This window comes from Schistocerca gregaria, chromosome 4 (genome assembly GCF_023897955.1).
Source record: "Schistocerca gregaria isolate iqSchGreg1 chromosome 4, iqSchGreg1.2, whole genome shotgun sequence".
NCBI lineage: Eukaryota > Metazoa > Arthropoda > Insecta > Orthoptera > Acrididae > Schistocerca > Schistocerca gregaria.
In genome coordinates, this window is record NC_064923.1 from 573,742,005 (window position 1) to 573,763,053 (window position 21,049).

Genomic DNA, 21,049 nt, shown 5'->3' on the forward strand with positions numbered 1-21,049 from the left:
TGAGTTGGAGAGACCAAAAAGGAAAGACAGGTCAATCAGATCCCATTCTATCTTTCTCTTCTACCCAAGAGGAGAGCTAACAGATCTTAAAGCTAGAATAATATCATCATTGTTACTTTTATGTGCATGTATCAGCAGTGCTACACATTTTGCCACCAAAAGGTAACAACTAGACAGGGATTCTGTCCACATTTGTTAGTTTTCTTCACTGAATTTTCCTTTGTTAATGTAATTTCTCCATCAAATGTCTGACGAGGCCAGAACCTACATGTATGATGACACAGCCACATCATGGGCACAAATGTGACAAGTTCATTCATTCACACATTGTATTCCATAAATCTCATCATGAAGGAGAGTCTTCAGAAATATGGAATGACTTGAGTTATAAATGGCAGAGCCAGCCATGGAAGGCTACTTCTGTAAAACAGACTAACAACCAATTTCAAGTGATGATAATCTACACACATCGATAATTATGGAAGTACATTATTACTATATACCTTAGCATTTATATAACTGAACACAAAAAACTATTAGCTGTCAGTGTACTGGGACAGTTAAAAATCTGTCTAATAGCAGCATTCATGTTAAATGTAATTTACCTCCCTGAGTCCAATAGTAAGAGTGGCTAACACTTTTTGATTGTATAGGGATTAATGTGAACACTGGCGTTAACTGGAATTTACCTCCCAAGGCTCAAATATAAGTTAGCCATCTAGCATTGTGCCTCTGCCAGGATGTAATGCTCTATGAGACTAAATATTGAGGTGTAGAATGCAAATTTATTAAAAATGTAGAGTTATGAACTCTCTCTCTCTCTCTCTCTCTCTCTCTCTCTCTCTGTCTCCAAACAACTAGTTTGTGATACACAACTAGCAGAAATCATTTTTGGTCCATTTGTAGAATACTTATGGCTTTAAACTATATTTTAAGGAAGTAAAAATGTAGGTTGAAGGCATAATTTTGATTAAGTATGACATTATGGGAACAGGAACAATCACAAATTTTCTTGTCATCAAATTGTGCATTACTTTAATGCAAATCATTTTAATATATACATTTACATGTTGTAGAAATAGTATAAAAACTCATATCCTAAGAGGGTTTGTTAACTTGCTGGAATCGAATTTCTGGTGGAACTGGAGATAAATAGAACTAAATATCACATTTTCATTTACATACCTAATTACAAAGGAAAAATATTTTAATTTTGTGTGTTGTAAACACATTATTAAATCATAGTTTAAAGCTCTGATTGCTACAAAAATCTATTATAGGTTTGTGTCACAATGCATCAAATTAAAACTGAAGGATGTTCTTTATCACAAAAAGTCTTGAGAAAACTTTTAACTATCAAAAACTTTATCCTTGCTTTTCATAAAAATTTGTCACTGATAAGTCTGATTCTACAGAAATTACTAAGAGTGGAAATAATTATCCTGCTGTATGATACTTTTACTTTTATGTGCCTGTTCTTTGTTTTGTACAGGCATCTAAGTCACAGTCTGAATATTTATATAAGCTTCACTCTTACTTTTCTTCCTCTCTTTGGAATTTCCTTGGGCTCATCTTCAGAAAATGTCTTAGAACCATATTAATAAGCAAATGTAAAATGAATTGGATAAATGAAAAATTAAATTAGCTTTCTCTGCCCTGTTTCACTTGCAGTCTTTTTCCGTCTGAGCATGTGCTTCCCAACACATAGCAGTTCGTTAGTAACAACTTCCTTAATTTTCAGAGTTAGTGATTATATATGAAAACATTATTCAATTATATTGTTGGTACTGTTTAAAAATAAACAATACACTACTTTAAGGAAGCATGTTCATCTGAACAGATTGTGAATAATTTACAAGCTTGTAAGAAATTGTCTTCAAGATGGTTTTTAGATGCAAAGTTTTCTCAGGAAAGAAAACAATATATTATTAAAGTTATTGCACAAATAAAAAATACAACAGCTTAGATTACATCTGTAAAAGAAATTAAATCTTCCTTCAAAAACTACAATAAAACAAGAGCAATCCAATCATACTGTTCCAAACATCTTCCCATGATTATTATCACTTGTTTCCATGAAAATGAAAGTGAAAAACTATTTGCTTTTGTATGCAGAGCTCTACAAAACATGCTCCTAACTTTTTTTTGCAACCTGTGTTTCCTAACTATTTAAATGTTCAGTTTTTTTATCATCCAGTGGAAAAAAGACAGAACAGAAAATGAGAAGAACAGAGGCACTGCAGATGCTTTGATCCATGCCCAGAGACTGCAGCATGCAAAAGAAATCATAGACTTGCATTAAATAAAGTTTGACATTAAATAATGTTTATGTGTGTAAATCATTACCTAAAAAGCCAAAATGCTTTTGTTTGTGTGCATGTGTGGAAACTAGTAAATGTATGTCTGGCACATTTTGTTTTCCATTTGTTCAGTTGAAACTCACTAGCTTGTGTCCACATTACAGTTAAAGCAACTTTTGCAAACCAAAACATTGTGTATTTTGTGTATGCATTTTAGAGGTTCAGAAGCGAAGAAAGAGGAATGTAGGAAAATTTATATGAGGGTCATTTCTACTGTTTTTAAGTATTATATTTTCTAGATATATGCTTATAAATTATTAATGACTGAAATATGTAACAAATGAATGTTGCAAATGATTCATTGTCTCACAAATTTACAGAAGACGAATGTAGAACCAGAAAAGAATTTTTGGCAACTATGAGAAACTAACAATACTTATACCATGGAATTCTAGAAATTTAAAAGTGTAGGAACAATTATTAAAAATGACATCACAGTTGCTTACAAGCCTTGGAAACATGCAGAACAACATGCAGCTATTTGGTGACTAGTTTGTGCAAGGAGTTTTGATACTGCATGTAGATGTATACTGAAGCAGTTATACATGGAAATCACACTGCATCCTGAACTAACACACAATCTGCAATATAGTTCACAGCCACTCAGATACAGAAATATAGCATTATAACATTCAATGCACATCTAAAGATCAATTTCTACAGGTGGTATCAACCATCTATGCAGTGTGTAGGAATGCTGATATTTATAATTACTCATAAAGATCATCAGTAATAGTAAATGGCTCAGGTGTGTCTATGGTGCCTGATTCTTTGATTGTAACTGGCTTCAGTGGACGGTCATTCGAATCAGTAGGAACATGTTCTATCATGTGAACAACATTTTGACCAGTGACAACCTGAAAGAAGAAAACAATATTTTTATATATTCTGCTTCTTGTTTCACATACCAAGGTGTCACAAATTTCAGAACGATGTCAGTAACTCACTTTGCCAAATATGGTGTGATGTCCATCAAGCCAGGGTGTTGGAACAGTTGTTATGAAGAATTGACAACCATTTGTATTTTTACCTGAGGAAGTGACAAAATAAGATAATTAGTTGAGATTCTGTAAAGGTCATACTAAAAGTCATGAGCAGCCCATTATTATGAATATTATTGTTTTATGGGCAAACTATACATAGCAAGTTCCTGATCATCTGGGTAAAGCTTATATATGAACAGTATGGCAAATTTTGAAAGAATTAAATAAGTGTGAAGTGTTCTGTTATAGGTAGAATGATTATTTTAGTTTAGAACAGACTATTATACATGTGCATATGATGCAGGATGCAACTGTCAAACACCCCTGAAATATTTTTCCATTTTGTTCCATTTCCTCTCCAGGTCAATGCAGGGGCTCTGAACTTGCAACAAGTCTGTGACTGATTTCCTGTCCATATGTTTGCCTAACCCTTTCCCTAAGGCTTAAAGGTTGATAATTTCCAACACATTGTTTCTGGCAAGTAATGTGTAAGTAATGCACTGGGCTTTCAAATGTGACACAAAGCATGTTTTGTAAATACAGTACATATAAGTTTCTTTTGAATATGTGTATGTTGTGTATTATTCATATTGTTCAGGTACCTGTGCAGCCTTGGGTCTGCAGAACCTGGATAGCTGGAAGCTTGCTGTACATAATCTTTTTACAGACTTTTCTGTCACATTTCTCCATTTGTATGTATGGCTTTTCATTATTTTTTGTGAAAAGAGAAATATTGGTAAGCAAAGGACATTCATGAATAATTGTCAAAATACAAAGATTTAAATGGTAGGAAGAATAACACCAAAGATTTCCTGTACTTTGTTTCAGATATCTGCGGATTTTCAGCATCCTGCCTGATACCTGCAACAGACTGCAAAACTCCAGTTTCAATCCTAGAGAGGGATGCATAATCCATAGGGAAACGACTTTTTTCTCTGGTATTAAGGTTGTGATTTTACAGTTAATCTAAATTCACTCTCACTATGAACCACAAATATTGTTAGGTGATACATGAACTGTTACAAAAATTTAAGAATCCCTACGTCCCAAAAAAGGTTTTTGCAATATGTTCTGTTACCAACTTCATGCTATAATCTTACTGCATGCCTCAGTAGAACAGATGTTTTTTGACCTAACTGCATTACCTCAGAAGATTGTGCCATAGGACAGTATTGAGAAAAAGTGTGCTAACAATCTGCCAGTCCAAAGGTCAACTCAATGAGAAATTCTAAGCACAAAGCAGGCAGAACTGAACTTTTAAGTTAATTTATTCGTGTACTTGTGCCCTCTCTATTTATCATCCATTTGCATGCTTAGGAACTTTGAATATGGGGTCTCACTGAGAGAAAGAAAGACCAATTAGTACCTGCTGGATAGCCATGCATGTTAAGGTGCTCCTTCTGGGATGAGGCTGCAGACCTAACCTGCTTGGCAGATTAACGACAAGGATCGGTGTGCTGCCAGACTGGATGTGGTTTTGTAGGCAGTTTCCCACATATCACTAGGTGAATACCAGGCTGGTACCCAAGTTCCACTTCAGTTACATGATTCGTAATCATTTCAAAAACTTTTTCTCACTTCCACATGAATAACTCTGCATGCAGACAGTTGGGGTACATATATTCCATCCTTGGTGGTAACATGGTGGTGACAGGAAGGGCATCCAGTCTCCCCTTAAGTTAAATGTGCCGAATCCATTACTAACGATGCTGACTCTGCACCAATGTTGGACAAAGGCAAAAGTAAAAGAAGACAGTGCTGATTAGTGAGAGTACTTACCTGCATTAGCCATACTAATAAATCCTGGCCCACTGTGTGTCAACTCAAAGCCTTCATCATCAAAATATTTTCCATAAATACTTGTTGATCCAGTACCATCATGGTTTACTATGTCACCACCTGGAAAGACAATTTTTGTACTGACATTAAAGACATTAGTGTCATAGTTCTCTACAATGGAAATAATGTTTCAAACTGAGTAAATCCTATGCAAATATTTTATTTGTACTTGTATATATTTGCAATAAAGTGATGGTGGTGGTAATGCCACTACCTTCCCTATTGTCGAAGTAGAGAGGATATAAAATGTAAACTGGCAATGGCAAGGAAAGTGTTTCTGAAGAAGATAACATCGAGTATAGATTTAAGTGTCAGGAAGTCATTTCTGAAAGTATCTGTATGGAGTGTAGCCATGTATGGAAGTGAAACATGGATGATAAATAGTTTGGACAAGAAGAGAATAGAAGCTTTCAAAATGTGGTTCTACAGAAGAATGCTGAAGATTAGGTGGGTAGATCACATAACTAATAGGGAGGTATTGAATAGAATTGGGGAGAAGAGGTGTTTGTGGTACAACTTGTCAAGAAGAAGGGACCGGTTGGTAGGACATGTTCTGAGGCATCAAGGGATCACAAATTTAGCATTGGAGGGCAGCGTGGAGAGTAAAAATAGTAGGGGGAGACCAAGAGATGAATACACTAAGCAGATTCAGAAGGATGTAGGTTGCAGTAGGTACTGGGAGATGAAGAAGCTTGCACAGGATAGAGTAGCATGGAGAGCTGCCTCAAACCAGTCTCAGGACGGAGGACAACAACAACAACAATCTTCTCCCTCTCTCTCTCTCTCTCTCTCTCTCTCTCTCTCTCTCTCTCTCTCTCTCTCTCTCTCTCTCTCTCTCCCTCTCTCAACAGCTTAGGAGGGGAGCTTGAGTGACCAAAATGTTTTAAAACTTCTGCAACATACATCTCATCGTCATATAAAACTGGTGGTAAATGCTCAACATATCTTATGGCTGCCCTCTTGTAAGCAAATAAAACACACATAGTTAAAATATGATGTGTAAGCAGGGCTAATTTTCAAGCATTACACACTGGTGGGTCCTCTTCTAAAAAAATGTAGCTATCAGCCAGGGAAAAAGGCCCTCATTGTTTTCTGAATCCACTACTCTTGTCTCTGTGATTGGGAGGACACGAACCATTGTCAAGTGCAGAACTTTATTGGTTGTGGCTTGCTGTTTATTATTTACTGCCAATCATTCAAACTGACAAAACTTATACAGAAAATCATTGTTTCACACTGGCTGTGATTTTTATGTTTGGGTGGGCTTATCATGCTCTTTTTTCCTCCATACATTTGCGTTTTTGTGTATCAATAAAAATAAAAGTTTCTCTCCTCATTAATGATCAACAGTAATGGATAAGTGTCTCAAATAAATATTTGAACAACATACCTCATTCATTCAGATACCAAGTTTCGCAGATCCAATCATGAGGGAAAATCCCAAGGCTTTCAGGATCAGTCAAAACAATTCTTTCCACAGAGAGCAGCATGACAACTAGCCTCTCTACACTACATTATCAATAACAGACAGCCTACATTGTTTAATGAAAATTTACATAGCCAAAACTGCTAATCATACTTTAAAAACAATGCTTATAATCCCCACAATCCTCCAAATATGACAGGTCACACCACTGTGTGTGTGTGTGTGTGTGTGTGTGTGTGTTTAAGAGGACTGTCTGCTGAAAGTCAGGAAATGCAAATAATGTAAGAAATAATGGTAACCATTCACCCTTTAGTTGAAAGGTGTTGAGCAGCTGATATGCAAATAAAAAAGACTGGGTAGGAACATTGCACCACCATACTCTCACTTATGAAGTGACAAGCACAGAGTTCAGGATACAGGTCATCAGAGATTAAGGCTAGGAGGATGGTGAGATCAAAGGCTGTATTTTTAGGACAGTTCCCATCTATGTAATTCAGAGAAACTGACATTGTGGGAAGGATCCAGGTGGCAGCAATTGAAATCAAGCATTCTGTGCATGGCTGCCTGCTCTTTCACTGATTGACCAACTCTCTTCTTGGCCACAGCTTGGTGGTGGCCATTCATACGAGTGGTCATTCTCACATAAAAGACGGTACAGAGGCTGGAGCAGAGCTAGCACATGACATGACTGCTTCCACAGATGGCCCTGCCTCTGATAGGATAGGACATGTCTGTGGTGGGACATAATTGGGATATGCTGTGGGTATGCACATAACAGGTCTTGCATCTGTGACTTTCACATGGATATTACCTATGTGGCAAGGGATTGAGATTAGGTATGTTATAAGGATGTACCATGAAATTTTATATGACGAGTGGGCATTGGAATACCATTGTGAAAGAGGTGGCACGTCCTTTATTTTACTAAATAACAACTCTTTGTTTCCTACTCGTTTTTTTTTTCAGTATTAGCTTCATGGTAGCTATGTGCAGGAACTGGCTGCATTATATTGCTAGTGTTTGGGTGGTCTCTTTTCCATTAGTTATAGAAAACTGAAACATGTAGAGCCTTCTGGCTTTACTTTATGTACATAATTTGTGATTACTTACTAAGTACAACAAAGTACTAACCAATGAATTGCAAATAAATCTATGAAGAAATTTTAATGATATTGATACAAAGAGAGCAAAATACAAAACTTTGTTGAGAGTATTAAATGAGAAGATAAAGCGAATCAAATATTTCATTATTTGGAGATTGCAGTATATTAATCAATAACAATGAACACTTCAGAAATGCCAAAAATAATTCAATAAGCAGAAAAGTAACAGTGTACTACTTTTGTTCTCCTACTCTCTCTCTCTCTCTCCAACATCTTCCCCTTGATTTTGTCTCCCCTCCTCCTCACAGTAGATGGATCCCTCACAACCCACCGTCTAAGTGGCCCTCCTTTCGTAAACTTTTCCAGCTTTCTCCTCTTCCCTCAGGGAGGAAACAGGAACATGAAATTCTGCTATGTTTTATACACAACAGAAGGGAATATTAATTATACGAAATACTGTATACATAGTTCTTGACTTCAGTGACTATTTTATGAATTGCCAGCTGCCCTTCCTTTAACAATGTTAGGGAAATCTCTTACGGATTTGAATCTTCTTTGTTGCATTTTATCAAATGGCTCTGAGCACTATCGGACTTAACATCTGAGGTCATCAGTCCCCTAGAACTTAGAACTACTTAAACCTAACTAACACACATCCATGCCTGAGGCAGGATTCAAACCTGCAACCGTAGCGGTCGCACAGTTCCAGACAGAAGTGCCTAGAACCGCTCGGCCACACCGGCCGGTTGCATTTTATCATTTGTTGTATTCTCCCATCTGGTTGGCATAGCTACCTTCACATTCTGACAGACTAAATCATACACTGCCTATGTTGTGTGTTCAAGCTGGAACTACTATCAGTTCCACTATTGTATCTTGAAAATTGATGTATAAATTCAAATCACTTTTACTGTTAGGAATATTAGATTTTAATTGTTCATAAATATCAGAATATCAAAATTCATCAAGATGTAATAGATATACATTGTTGATCATTCATTCCATTATATAGTATGTTCAATAAAGCCACCATGAAGGAGAACCTTCAAACATGTGGAGCAAGTCTAGTTATACATCAACAGACAGCAGCAGATGCTGCAGGGAGCTTCTGTAAAGTATACTAATAACACATTACGACTAATGTTAACCCACTCACATTGAGAAAACAACATCTTCCTGTCCTGTAGTAAAATTTTGCAGTGTTTAAATAGCACAAAAATTTGTGGACTTGATCTTCCTATTGAGTACCATCAATATAGTTTTATATTTTGCTATATTTGTATTAAAACATTTAGAGTAGCTGTCCTGTAGTAAAATTTTGCAGTGTTTAAATAGCAAAAAATTAAAAAAAAATAAAAAATTGTGGACTTGGTCTTCCTATTGAATACCATCAATATAGTTTTATATTTTGCTATATTTGCATTAAAACATTTAGAGTTCCTTCATAAAATTTGCTTGCAATTTACTAGCCAGTACTTTCCTGAAATTTGTATGTAATCACAGTTTCACATCTGCAGGTAAATACACTAGATTACAAAGCTGTTTATACTTAAAAGATTTATGTTTGCTACATGTAACAGTAGAAAGACAATCAAAAATCAGACAGTACACCATAGCCAGTTTTCAAATGGATTGGCAGTTTATCCTTATAGATAAATTTAATGTAATGTGCATAAAAGTGAATAAGGCCAATTATTAGTCATTTACAATACTGCCAATTAATTACTGCAGCAGTAGGTAAAAGATAAAGCTATCATTAAACCAAGATCAGCTCAAACACCACAGTATTGCCTTACACTGTCTTCTGAGCTGATTTACCCAGGGTCCTACAGTATTAATTTGGACTTTGAACCAGTGTGTGACATAAAAATTATGCCAGAAATTAAACATGAGAGTGCTGGAAAGACAAACTGTCACTTCATCACTAAGCCTCACTGGAACAGAATATGAGGGAGTAGCTTTCTGGAGTAACCTTAAGTGGAATGACCACATAAAACTATTTGTAGGAGAAGGAGAAGATATTGCTAGGATTCACTGGAATAAACGTAAAGAAATGTAAATCAGCCACAAAAGGAGTTGTCTACAAGACTGTCATGAGACCCCTGTATAGTACATTATTTGTCAGTTTAGGAGCCTCACCATAACAGATTAATACAGAAGCTCCAAAGAAGTGTGGCACATATGTCACAGGATTTAGCACCATGAAAATTTTCATTGAAGTCCCATGGGAGATGCTACAAGAGAGATGTGCATCATGGAGAGGTTTACATGGAAATACTGAGAGAATATGTTCCAAACAGGGTCAAGCAGCATAATTCTTCCTTCGTATATTACCTGTGAAATGACCAGAAAAATTTGAGCACATATGAATGGCTAAAGACTGTTGTTCTTCCCCCCATTCACCTTGTGACTGAAACAGGAAAGTAGGGAAATCACAATGGTATCAAAAGTGCACGTCACCATATACTGCAAGATAACTTGAGGAGTACACGTGGAGAATGTACCAAACAGTACTTTGTGTTATTGGAATGAGTATGTCTTCAATGTCAAAAATTATAAGAGTATAATGATTACTTTAAACAAGAGGGGAAACAAACATTCAGCATAAAGTTATCACATTTAGTAGAAATTACCTTGAATCATAAACTTCCTAATTACTCTGTGGAATCCTGAGCCAGCATACGTTTTACCATCAACTCCTTTTGTGGCAATAGTAACAAAATTTTTTACTGTCTTTGGTGCAATGCCTCCAAAGAGCCCAATTACTATTCTTCCAAGATCTTCATCTCCATGAGATATATCAAAGTATACTTGATGTGTTACTTTGTAGTCTTTTGCCTGCAAGTCACACAAATGGTTGATAAATTTTAGTTAGAAAATGGACATGGATGTCCACATGCATACTTCTAGCAATAGTATAACAAATTATTCACATTCTTCAGGTCAGGTAAACACTGCAGCTAGGTAAGATTTATTATCTTATAAAAAATAGACTTACAATGACAGATAGGTAAACTTATTTTCTGTGACTTCTTCAGACTATTTATTCACTTCACTTGCAAACAAAATAATAGAATAATAAGTAACAGTGTAATAAATCATTGTACATTATTCCTAAGGATAGGAATATATTAGACTAGAAAACTGGCATTAAGTGCTTTGCAATATCAATATCTTTCTGTTTTTGCTGTTACCTTTTTTGTATTGTCATCCAAAATCAACTGTAGATATTGATTATCATAACTATGGTTTTTTCCAATTTGGGCTCTTTTATGGTGGTGGTGGTTAGTGTTTAACGTCCCGTCGACAACGAGGTCATTAGAGACGGTCTTTTATAGTGTTTCTATGTATGTTATATAGGCGCTGCCCTGACTCGAAGCATCTCTAATAACATTCCCACACTATACATTAATAGCAAGGTAACCCAACAACTGTTTATATCCAATTTTTCTAAGAACAGTCCTAAAGAGAAGATCTAGTGTTATACGAGGGCTATTCAGAAAGTAGGGAACGTTTCTGTCTGATGCCACCAGGCATGTGCCAATCACGTATATATTGGTATGTGCATGCTCGGCAGCTCAGTCAGCATCCATCCGTGACAGCAGGAATGTTTCTGCACACATGTTTTTTTTTTATATATTTGAATTTGAAATATGTGCTGCATTCAAAAATCCCACCAGTTGTGAGGTGAGGTCTGTGATATGATTTTGTTGGCAAAAAACCTAAAACCTACAGAAATTTATCGTGAACTGGATGAAGTGTATGGAGAAAGTGTAATGAGTGAATTTTCCATCCAGAAATGGTGCATCCAGTTTAAAAATGGCTGAACCAACGTTTTTGACGAAGAGAAGAGTGGACACCCAAGCATTGTGACTGACGATATTGTCACTAAAGTTGATGAAATGAATCATGAAAATCATGAAAACTGTCGCTTCACAATAACGGAGCTTTTCCTTTCTTTTCCACAAGTTTCATGGACTTCGTTGTTTCAAATTGTGACTCAAAAGCTAGGCACGATGGGTGCCCAAAATGCTTACAGCGCCCCATAAAGAACCGGAAATGGGGGCTATGTTGACGTTTCTGGAGGCCTATCACAAACATGGTGATTCATTACTGGATCGAATCAACAATGCCCGATCTCACATAGCAAACTGCACTAAATAAATCCTTAATTCATTCAAATGGGAAATTTTCCCTCATCCGCCCTACAGCCCCCATCTTGCACCAGGTGGCAGAATTTTATGATGAAGGTATTTCAAACCTTGTCCTCTTCTATGATAAGTGCTTCAATGTGTTTGGCGACTACGTGGAAAAGTAATATGCCAGTCACTCTTTCAGATGTATACAGTAAAATGTATTTCTTGTGCTTAGTGGGTTATTTTTTTAAATGCCAAAACGTTCCCCACTTTCTGAATAGCACTTGTATCTTATACAGGGACAGGTGCCAAAGTTTTTAATTTCAAATAAGTTTTGGACCATGAAAGCTATATTAGAGGTAATGATATATTGGTAGTCTCTCTCCACTTAGATGAATTTAGTGACTAGTGGCTTATTAATTAAAAAGTAAAACTTTTTTGCAACATAATTAATCACCAAGATATGGGCATCAACTTGGTTTTTCAAAATAGAACAATGGTATTTTTGCACCTGAATGGCACACTGTATGAAACATTGTGATGTAACTCTTTTGGTTGCTCAACAAGAAATTACAGATTAAAAATATTTAGAATATAAGGATTTTTGAGCTGTTTGAATGGCATGCCACCTGCAGGTTTACTTTAATTTCCATGGAGACTGCACTGCTGAGGGAAATGATACTCAATGTTTACATCCCCCTCATGGAGATACTCACCCTGTCCTATAAAGTCTCTCTATTTCTGCATGACTACTGTGACCTCCTTGTAACCAAGACACAATCTTCCTCTATAAGTTTTAAGTTTTACATCCCCTGCCAAATACACACACACACACACACACACACACACACACACACACACACACACATACACACACAAACCTTCCAGTCAAAATGTATTTTCTCCCTAATTTGAATCAATACCTTTTCATTTTTTATCAGATCTACCAATCATATCTTTGGCATTTTTCTACACCACTACATTCTCTTTCTGTCTGTAATATTTATGAGCTTTTTTCAATTTCTAACACCTTTGTTATTAACATACTTCTGTTTTTCAGAAAAGCTTTTCTTACTATTGCCAGTCTGCATCATACATCCTTTTTACTCCTGACATCATCAGTTATTTTGCTGCCCAAATGGCAAAACTTGTCTACAACTTTCACTACCCTATTTCCCCCTCAGTCTCTCCTGATCTATTGTGACTAACCATGACTATTCTTTTCTTGTTTTACTTTTCTTGGTGTTTATCTTGTAACCTGTTTTCAAGATACTAGTCATTCTGTTCAACTGATTTGCAAGTCCATTGCTATCTCTGACAGAATTACAGTGTCATTTGGCAAATCTTGAATATTTCATATATTCCTGACATTGTCAGTCTGTGTGTGATCTGCAAAACTTCACAAGCCAATTTCACTAAAAAAGCATTTTATTGGATGACTGATTTGGATAGAGCTATGGATCTCATGCATAAGATTACAAGATTCCAAATTACTCCATAGTTCCCTCTACAGCTTGCTTTATGTGCACATTGAATAACATCAGGGATAGGCTACAACCTTGGCTCATTTGCTTTTCAACTATTGCTTCTGTTTCATGTCCTTCGACTCTTAGAACTACGATCTGTATAAGTTGTAGTTAAGCCTTCAGTTCCCATGTTTTATCACTGACAACTTCAGAATTTCAAAAAGTGTCTTCCACTCAATTTTATTATGAGCTTTTTAACCACAGTGTTTTCTTCATCAACCTCCCATCCTACTTAAGACACAGTATCAGTATTACTTAGTGTTTCTTACATTTATCCAGAACACAAACTGAAATCCCTGTGGTCAGTTTCTCCTGTTTGTTTCTTTATTACCTAGATAATCTGTGCCACTATTTGCCCACTACTTATTAAACCAATGGTTCAGTTAAACTCATGTCTTCCACCATCTGTCTTCTTTGGTATTGGGATTCCTGCATTCTTCTTGAAGCTGAAGGTATTTTGCCCATATAATATTTTCTACATGCCAGATGGAACAGATTGGTCATAACTGGTTCTCCCAAAGATGTGTTAAAAATTCTTTGGTATGAGTTCCACATCATTTGTATAGAATCATTTAATCTGCTGTTTCAGCCTTTTGGCTGAAACCTTTTCTCAGACTTTGCTTTTACTACTGTGTTACACAGTCAAAGCAGCACTAATTTGGGGAGAGTATTTCATGCACAGATCATAAATGCAATGAACTCACTCATATATCTTCTGAGATAAAATATGTTAAACAAATTATGTCACTGAGTTGTAAAGACTAATTCGTTCATGAAGGCCATGAAGGATTCTGCACTTTTTGTGGAATCCATTTAACTAAAACACCAAAATATTTTGAGCAAAAATGGGTTTTAAATACCAGGAGAGTCATACATACATACAATAACCTCATTTGCTCCATGCTTAGCTATCCCATTGTGTCATGGACTTCTATTCCTCCCACTCCTGGCAAGACTTGCACTCCATGTCACTTTCCATATTTGACTACTTCCTCCCTCTCGTGCCCTTCACCTACTCATAAATTTATCATGCCTCATCAAACACCTAGTAGACCTTTGCTTCTCCTACATCTCCCATAGTCTCGAATCCCAAAACCTTGTAATCTCCTACATGCTTGAGAATGCTGGCTTACGCCTTAACACATTTGATGTTCTTTTCCAATGAAATTTCAATCGTAATTTCGTTTCAGACAACAAATTCATCCCTAAAATCTACTCTTCTTTCCAACCACAATCGCTATGCACACCACTGATTCCAAATGAAAAAAATAATTAACTCCTTCATCTTGTTATAAACATGGTTGCCTTTTTTAACTTCTTAAATTATTTTATGTTATGATTATAAGTTATGTAATTAAAGGACTGAAGAGTGGCAATTTAGCTGCTGCCAATACAGCCACCCCTTCCACCCCTCAAAAGTGAGAACGTAAATAATATTCGCATAAAATAAGAATAAAAATCGTCTGCAACTAGTTCCTGGGAAAAAGCTGAAAAATTGAACCTGAAGATTATACAAGAATTGTGCAGGAACTTTTTAACATCAATTATTAACATCTTTAGGAGAATCAACCAGGATAAAACTATTCCAACTGTTATACAGGATGTATCACACAGGCAAAATACCTTCACATTTCAAGCAGAATGTAAAACTTCCAGAACAAAGAAAGACATGTGCTGATAGGTGAGAGTATTTACAAACTGCACACAGTGTAAACATTGAATGTGTAATCCAGAAACGGAAAATCTTAAGACAAAAGTATCAAATGCAGAATTGGCCACTAGATGTCTCTAGAGGTGGACCTGCTTATATAAATGGAGATTGGAAATACAGATATTGGTCGTCAGTACAGAAGCAGTCATAGCAGTATGGGTCGGTCAAGTGCGCTCAGTCACTTCAAACGTGGACCACTAGGTGGTTGTCACCTGACCAACAAATTCATCAGAGTCATTTTAGCTCTTGTAAAGTGGCCCAAATCAACTGTTGGTGATGTGATTGTGAAGTGGAAATGCAAAGGAACAACGTAGCTAAATCAAAGCCAGGCAGACCTCACGTACTGACAAGGCGAGGACCGTCAAGCGTTGTGGAGGGTGGCTGTAAATAAATCGCATGAAATAAGCAGAAAGAACCACTCATGAGTTCCAAAGTTCTACCAGCAGTCCGGCTACCACAATGAGTGCATAGGGTGTTAAAAAGGATGGGGTACAGTGGTCCTGCACAATGGAAGACTGGAAACTAGTGATTTGAAGTGATGTATCACACTATACTCTGTGGCCATCCAGTGGAAGGGTATGGGCTTGGCAAACACATGGAGAACGTTACCTACCATCATGTGTGGTGCCAACAATGAAGTATGCAGGGGATGGTGTTACAGTCTGGAGATGTTTTCTTGGTTGGGATGTGATCTCCTTATTACGCTAATGGAATGCTAAATGCGGAAGAGTATAAACAAATTTTTACACCAATGTGTACTGTGTACAGTAGGTCTAAGGGAACAATTCCAAGATTGTTTGTATCAGCATGACAATGCAGCCTGTCATAAAACAACATATGTGAGTCTAGAGTTTGTGGACAATAACATTCCTTAAATGGACTGGCCTACCCAGAGTCCTGACCTCTACCCACTGGAACACCTTTGGGATGAGTTACAAAGTCGACTTCACTCTGGGCTCCAGAATCCAACACCACTGCCTTCTCAGGTCCCTACACTGGAGGAAGAATGGGCTAGCATTCCTCCCGCGAGACACCTCATTAAAGTGTCATGGCCGGACGTGGTGGCCAAGCAGTTCTAGGCGTTTCAGTCCAGAACCACACGGCTGCTACAGTTGCAAGTTCGAATCCTGCCTCGTGCATGGATGTGTGCGATGTCCTTAGATTAGTTCGGTTTAGGTAGTTTTAAGTCTAGGGGACTGATGACCTCAGATGTCAAGTCCCATAGTGTTTAGAGCTTTTTGAACCAATTTTTAAGTGTCACGAGCAGAATATAGGCCTTCATAAAGTCAAAGGGTGGGCAGACACTATAATAAGTATTTCGATACTTTTGATTAGGTAGTGTACGTAATATAGATGCAGAGGTATGCAGGAATTTCGTCTGTCTGGCATTTTTTTGAGAAAAGTCGCAAATATCTACCTTTTTCTTGTTCGCCGAACAGGAAGCTAGTTTACACACAGAAGCAGAAGTAAGACCAAAGAATAAATAAGTAAAAGTCTTAGTTGCAGCAAGTGTGAAGGTTAGTCAAGGGTGAGAGTGATCAGCTGATTGTGAAGTATTAAGAACAGTAATTCATTCTAATTTCTCAGTAAAAATATCGTTACATGTCTCGTAACAATATTTTTACTAACGAAGTAACAATAGTTTCCCATACCCAACTTGTAATACGGGTTAGGTACTGGAAACTATTGTGCGTAAGTCTCCGGTAATAGTGACTTTAGAGAAGATTCCTAAAAACGCATTGTTTTACTATATAGGCCCTATATCGAATGCACTAGAAAGGAACGGAATCGACAATAAAAGTTCTACACACATAAATTGCCGGATGATGTCATCATTGGAAACTCGCCCTTATACGTCGTAAGGTACTTGTCACTTTCACAGTAGGTATTTGTTCGCACTGCATAAAAGTCTGGAAGCGGACATTCTGGCAGCGAATGTTCTCCAAACAACCGAGCCTCATACAGTATGTAAAGGAAGCAGAGTCGTTGCCAGGTCGTCAGTTTGAAAGCTACAATCGTCGTGATAACTCGGACGTGATGCATAGTGAACAACTGCGATTATTGGCTATCACCATGGACTTCAGTCAACGTTGTGCTTAGTGTTGTTAGAAATACGCGGAGTGTGACCTTGTGTGTTTTTAGTGCTTAGTGCACTAGTGTTGCATTTTTCGGTGCGAATAAAGATTTTATTCGAGAATAATTGGCGTCTAATTTACTTACGTCGTAACACTATAATAAAATGGATCGTTTTGTAATAAGAAAAAGAAAAGTAGAAACATTTGAAGGTTCTGGTCTCCATTCAGCAGCAAAAAACACTACCTCATGTACAGGCAGAATCACAATTGTAACTTTCTTATATCGTAACATGGCATTGTCATGTATATGTGTATAATCAATTTAAATAAAACTTTCTTAAACTTTGCACGTGACTTGATTATTTTTTATTACGGTAAAAGTAAAGGTAGCTCAAGAAATCTTTAGCGCCCCCTCCTTCAGGTTTTCTGTATCTGCTACTGTATACAGGAAGTATTTAATGGGAGGTGCTTGCCCCTTGGTTAAGAGCCGGCGTGCTCTGCTGCATGCTGAGCTCAGAGCTGCTTCAGAGGCGACGCAAAGTGTGTTGGCAATCTGGAGGATGGGCTGGGATGAGCTCACCGCCGCAGCTGCGTGGCACGCATCGCCCACCGTGTTTTTTGTCCCTCCCTCCAGTCTGCAGTGGAAGACGCGAGCTGTTTTGTTACGCCACGCTACTAGCAGTGACGTCACACTAAAACGAAAACGGCGCCTGTGTAACGGATCGGGAAGGGGACGGTGGAAGAGTTTGCAGTTCCACCTCAGGGCGTGCAACAAGTCAATGACCGTTACGTGCTGTGAAATATGGAACCTACATCTACATATTCGCCCCACAGGCCATTTTATAGTGCTCGGTGGAGGGTAGCAGGTTGTAACCAGGGACGAGCATATATAGTCGTAGTCGTATGTATGACAAGTACTATTTCTTATCACAATCTGTTTAAATAGTTAGGTATTGCCTTTTGTTCAGACTGGAAACATTGCAAATAAATTAATTACAACATCGAATATCTCATAAAAAGTGGAATAACATCTACTGGTAGAGATTGGAGCCAACGACTACCCCATCATCCATGTACTCCTTCCCGCAGAGTGTGTCCTCCGTTGGGCCAAACAGATGGAAGTCAGAAGGTGCGAGGATTGCTCTGAAGGTGGATGAGGCACAACAGTACAGCTGGCCGTTGTGGCCGAACACTTCTAGGCGCTTCAGTCCGGAACCGCGCGACTGCTGCGGTCGCAGGTCGAATACTGCTTTGCATCTTCATCAATATGGAATGGTAAGTCATCGATGTATATCAAGAACAGTAAAGGAACTAAGATCGAACCCTGTGGGACCCCGTACTTGATTAGCCCCCTCTCCAGATTGAGGAATCAGCTGTTGTTTTAACATGAACCACTTATTTCAACTTCACGGACTTTAACATTACATCTAATAAATTATTATTATAAGGCAAAACAGAAGTTAAACCCTATATTTGAACATAATCTCTGTTCAGTGGGATAGCCTTACTCCACTTTACTGAGAGGGCCTATATGTCCACATGGTACTAATACGGTACTGTTGAAAACTTCAAACAAAAGTTCTGTGGTTTGTAATGTATGTTTACAATCGTGCACTAGGATTTGTCAAAAAAAAGTCCCATATCACTAGAACTAAACACACCCCACACCATTAAAGAACCTCGGCCAATTATTATATGTGACCATACGTCTGTTAAGGGGGTGAAACATCCCTTTGAAGAAAAACTGTTGAATATTTCTGAACAAGTGTGAATCTCTTACTGTGCTTTACACCAAAACATGTAGAAAGCCAATAAAAATCACAATGAGGGTTCTCATGAAGACCTGCTGAATAAATTTAAAGAAGCGACCTTTGAGAAAGACTGTGGAACATTTCTGCTGCCTTCAGTGTTGTATAGGTCATGCAGGGGCCAAGAGAGTAAGAAAAGTGAGATTAAATTAAATAAATTGGAATTCAAAGTCGCTACTATTAGCACGAAGTGTATCCCTTGGGTAAATTTAATTGTAAGTACCACTTAGAACGTCTGCATTCTTCCGGTTAAGTATGAATTAAACCATTTGTGCACTGCCCCCCTCAAACCATAATGATTTAGCTTATCTAAAAGAATTCCATGATTTACACAATCAAAGGCCTTTGAGAGATCACAAAAAATACCAATGGGTGATGTCCGGTTATTCAGAGCATTTAATATTTGATAAGTGAAAGCGTATATAGCATTTTCTGTTGAAAAGCCTTTCTGAAAACCAAACTGACATTTTGTTAGTACTTTATTTTTGCAAATATGGGAGGCTACACTTGAATACATTACTTTCTCAGAAATTTTTGATAGAGCTGTCAGAAGAGAGATTGGACGATAGTTGTTGACATCTGACGTATCCCCCTTTTTATGCAATGGTTTTATAATGGCATATTTCAGTCTATCGGGGAAAACACCCTGCTCCAAAGAGCTGTTACATACGTGGCTGAGAATCCTACTTATCTGTGGCTAACGATAGCACTGTTACGGCCACTAATGAAGCGTTAGTGTTGACTTGACCACTCGCTGGGTATCGACTATCGTCAACCACCACTGTTGATACATAATGTAGTTTGTAGTTAGTTAATATTTGCCTGTGACCTGAACTTCCACAGTCAGAGGGTGGTATGGGACGTCAAATCCCACCGCCACACCTTCAACGTGCACTCAGAGATGTCTTTCGAATGACATCAGTGTCCAATGGAACAGTTTTACTACCCACCAAGACAGTGAACCACCGGTGAAGCAGTGTTTCAGTCACCCACAAAAAACAAAAAAAGTTCTTTGTCTAATTTTATCTGCACGATCTCTGCCGGATGAATAGCTAGGGGCTGAAGAATCTTTGTAGTTTATGCGCTAAAAGACGGGTCTTGCAGTTTGTAAACTGCGTTCTTGCGAGGCGTACGGCGTCTTGCTTTAAGCTCTGCTAGTTATGATTTTACAGCTTCATTGGTAGACTCACTCTCTCCGGTCAAACAGTCCTATGACCAGACACATCGTCCTTCTGCTGCCGAAAGTATTGCCAAACAAGATAGCTGCTCCTGACTCAGTGAACAAAAAGAATATTTTTAAAAATATTTTTAGTTTGGAAAAGAAATCTCTATTTTTGCGGGTTCTATTAGAAATGTCAGCACGGTTGTGCGTAAGTTGCGGAAACTGATAACAGTGTCGATGAAGTTCTTATCAACTTCACCTCACCATATGTGCTAGTAATTTACTTCATCACTTAAAACCAAGCTGCGAATAAATGTTGTCAATCGCTGAGTAAATAAAATAATCACTCTAAGTTTATTTAAGGTTTATGTCATTATACTTAACTGTTCTTCGGTTGTTAGAGAATTTCCTCTCAATGCTTCGTCTTTCAATGACGTTGAAAGTTTCACCATGCAGTTTGTTACGAAACGCTAACGTACATACTCTCAGGTTTCAAGACCTTAGGTACTATACTGATAAGGGAAATATGTTCCTGTTTACTTAAAACACTCTGACTGAAAAGTGTGATACCAGTTGCCTCATTCTATGTTCCCAGCACCTTCAAAAATTTTCCTAAATTTTTGGCGTGCGAAAATATTTGCGACCTTTTTAACATGCAACTCACTTGTCACTCGCACGAACTACCCTAACCGTAACTCGGTCCCACTAGTGAGTAGTCCATCGCTGTAAGTCGCTGGTACCCATCCCCTGCCAGGTGCCCTTCTTACTCACTCACTCAGCCTGCCTCATTATCTCTTTGTGTCTCTTTCTGTCATTGTCACAGCCACAGCCCCCTCTCGAAGTCACTGTGTCCCTCTTTGTCTCTGTTACTGCTAATATCTCATTCCTTCCCTCCCGCTGCTGCTGCCTCGTCTCACAGT

At 37.7% G+C, this 21,049-nt stretch overlaps 1 protein-coding gene across 1 annotated transcript in view; it reads right to left on the reverse strand.

Annotated features, from left to right (window-relative positions):
* Positions 1–1,007: 1,007 nt before the first annotated feature.
* LOC126267166 (peptidyl-prolyl cis-trans isomerase B-like) overlaps positions 1,008–21,049 on the reverse strand; it is a 43,489-nt gene continuing 23,447 nt past the window's right edge. Inside the window, exons 2-5 of the mRNA XM_049972124.1 lie at positions 10,345–10,549; positions 5,123–5,242; positions 3,308–3,390; positions 1,008–3,217 (exon numbers count right to left, since the gene is read on the reverse strand). Of these exons, the coding sequence (XP_049828081.1) occupies positions 3,071–3,217; positions 3,308–3,390; positions 5,123–5,242; positions 10,345–10,549 (555 nt within the window). The 3' untranslated portion in view covers positions 1,008–3,070. The remainder of the gene's footprint in view (positions 3,218–3,307; positions 3,391–5,122; positions 5,243–10,344; positions 10,550–21,049) is intronic.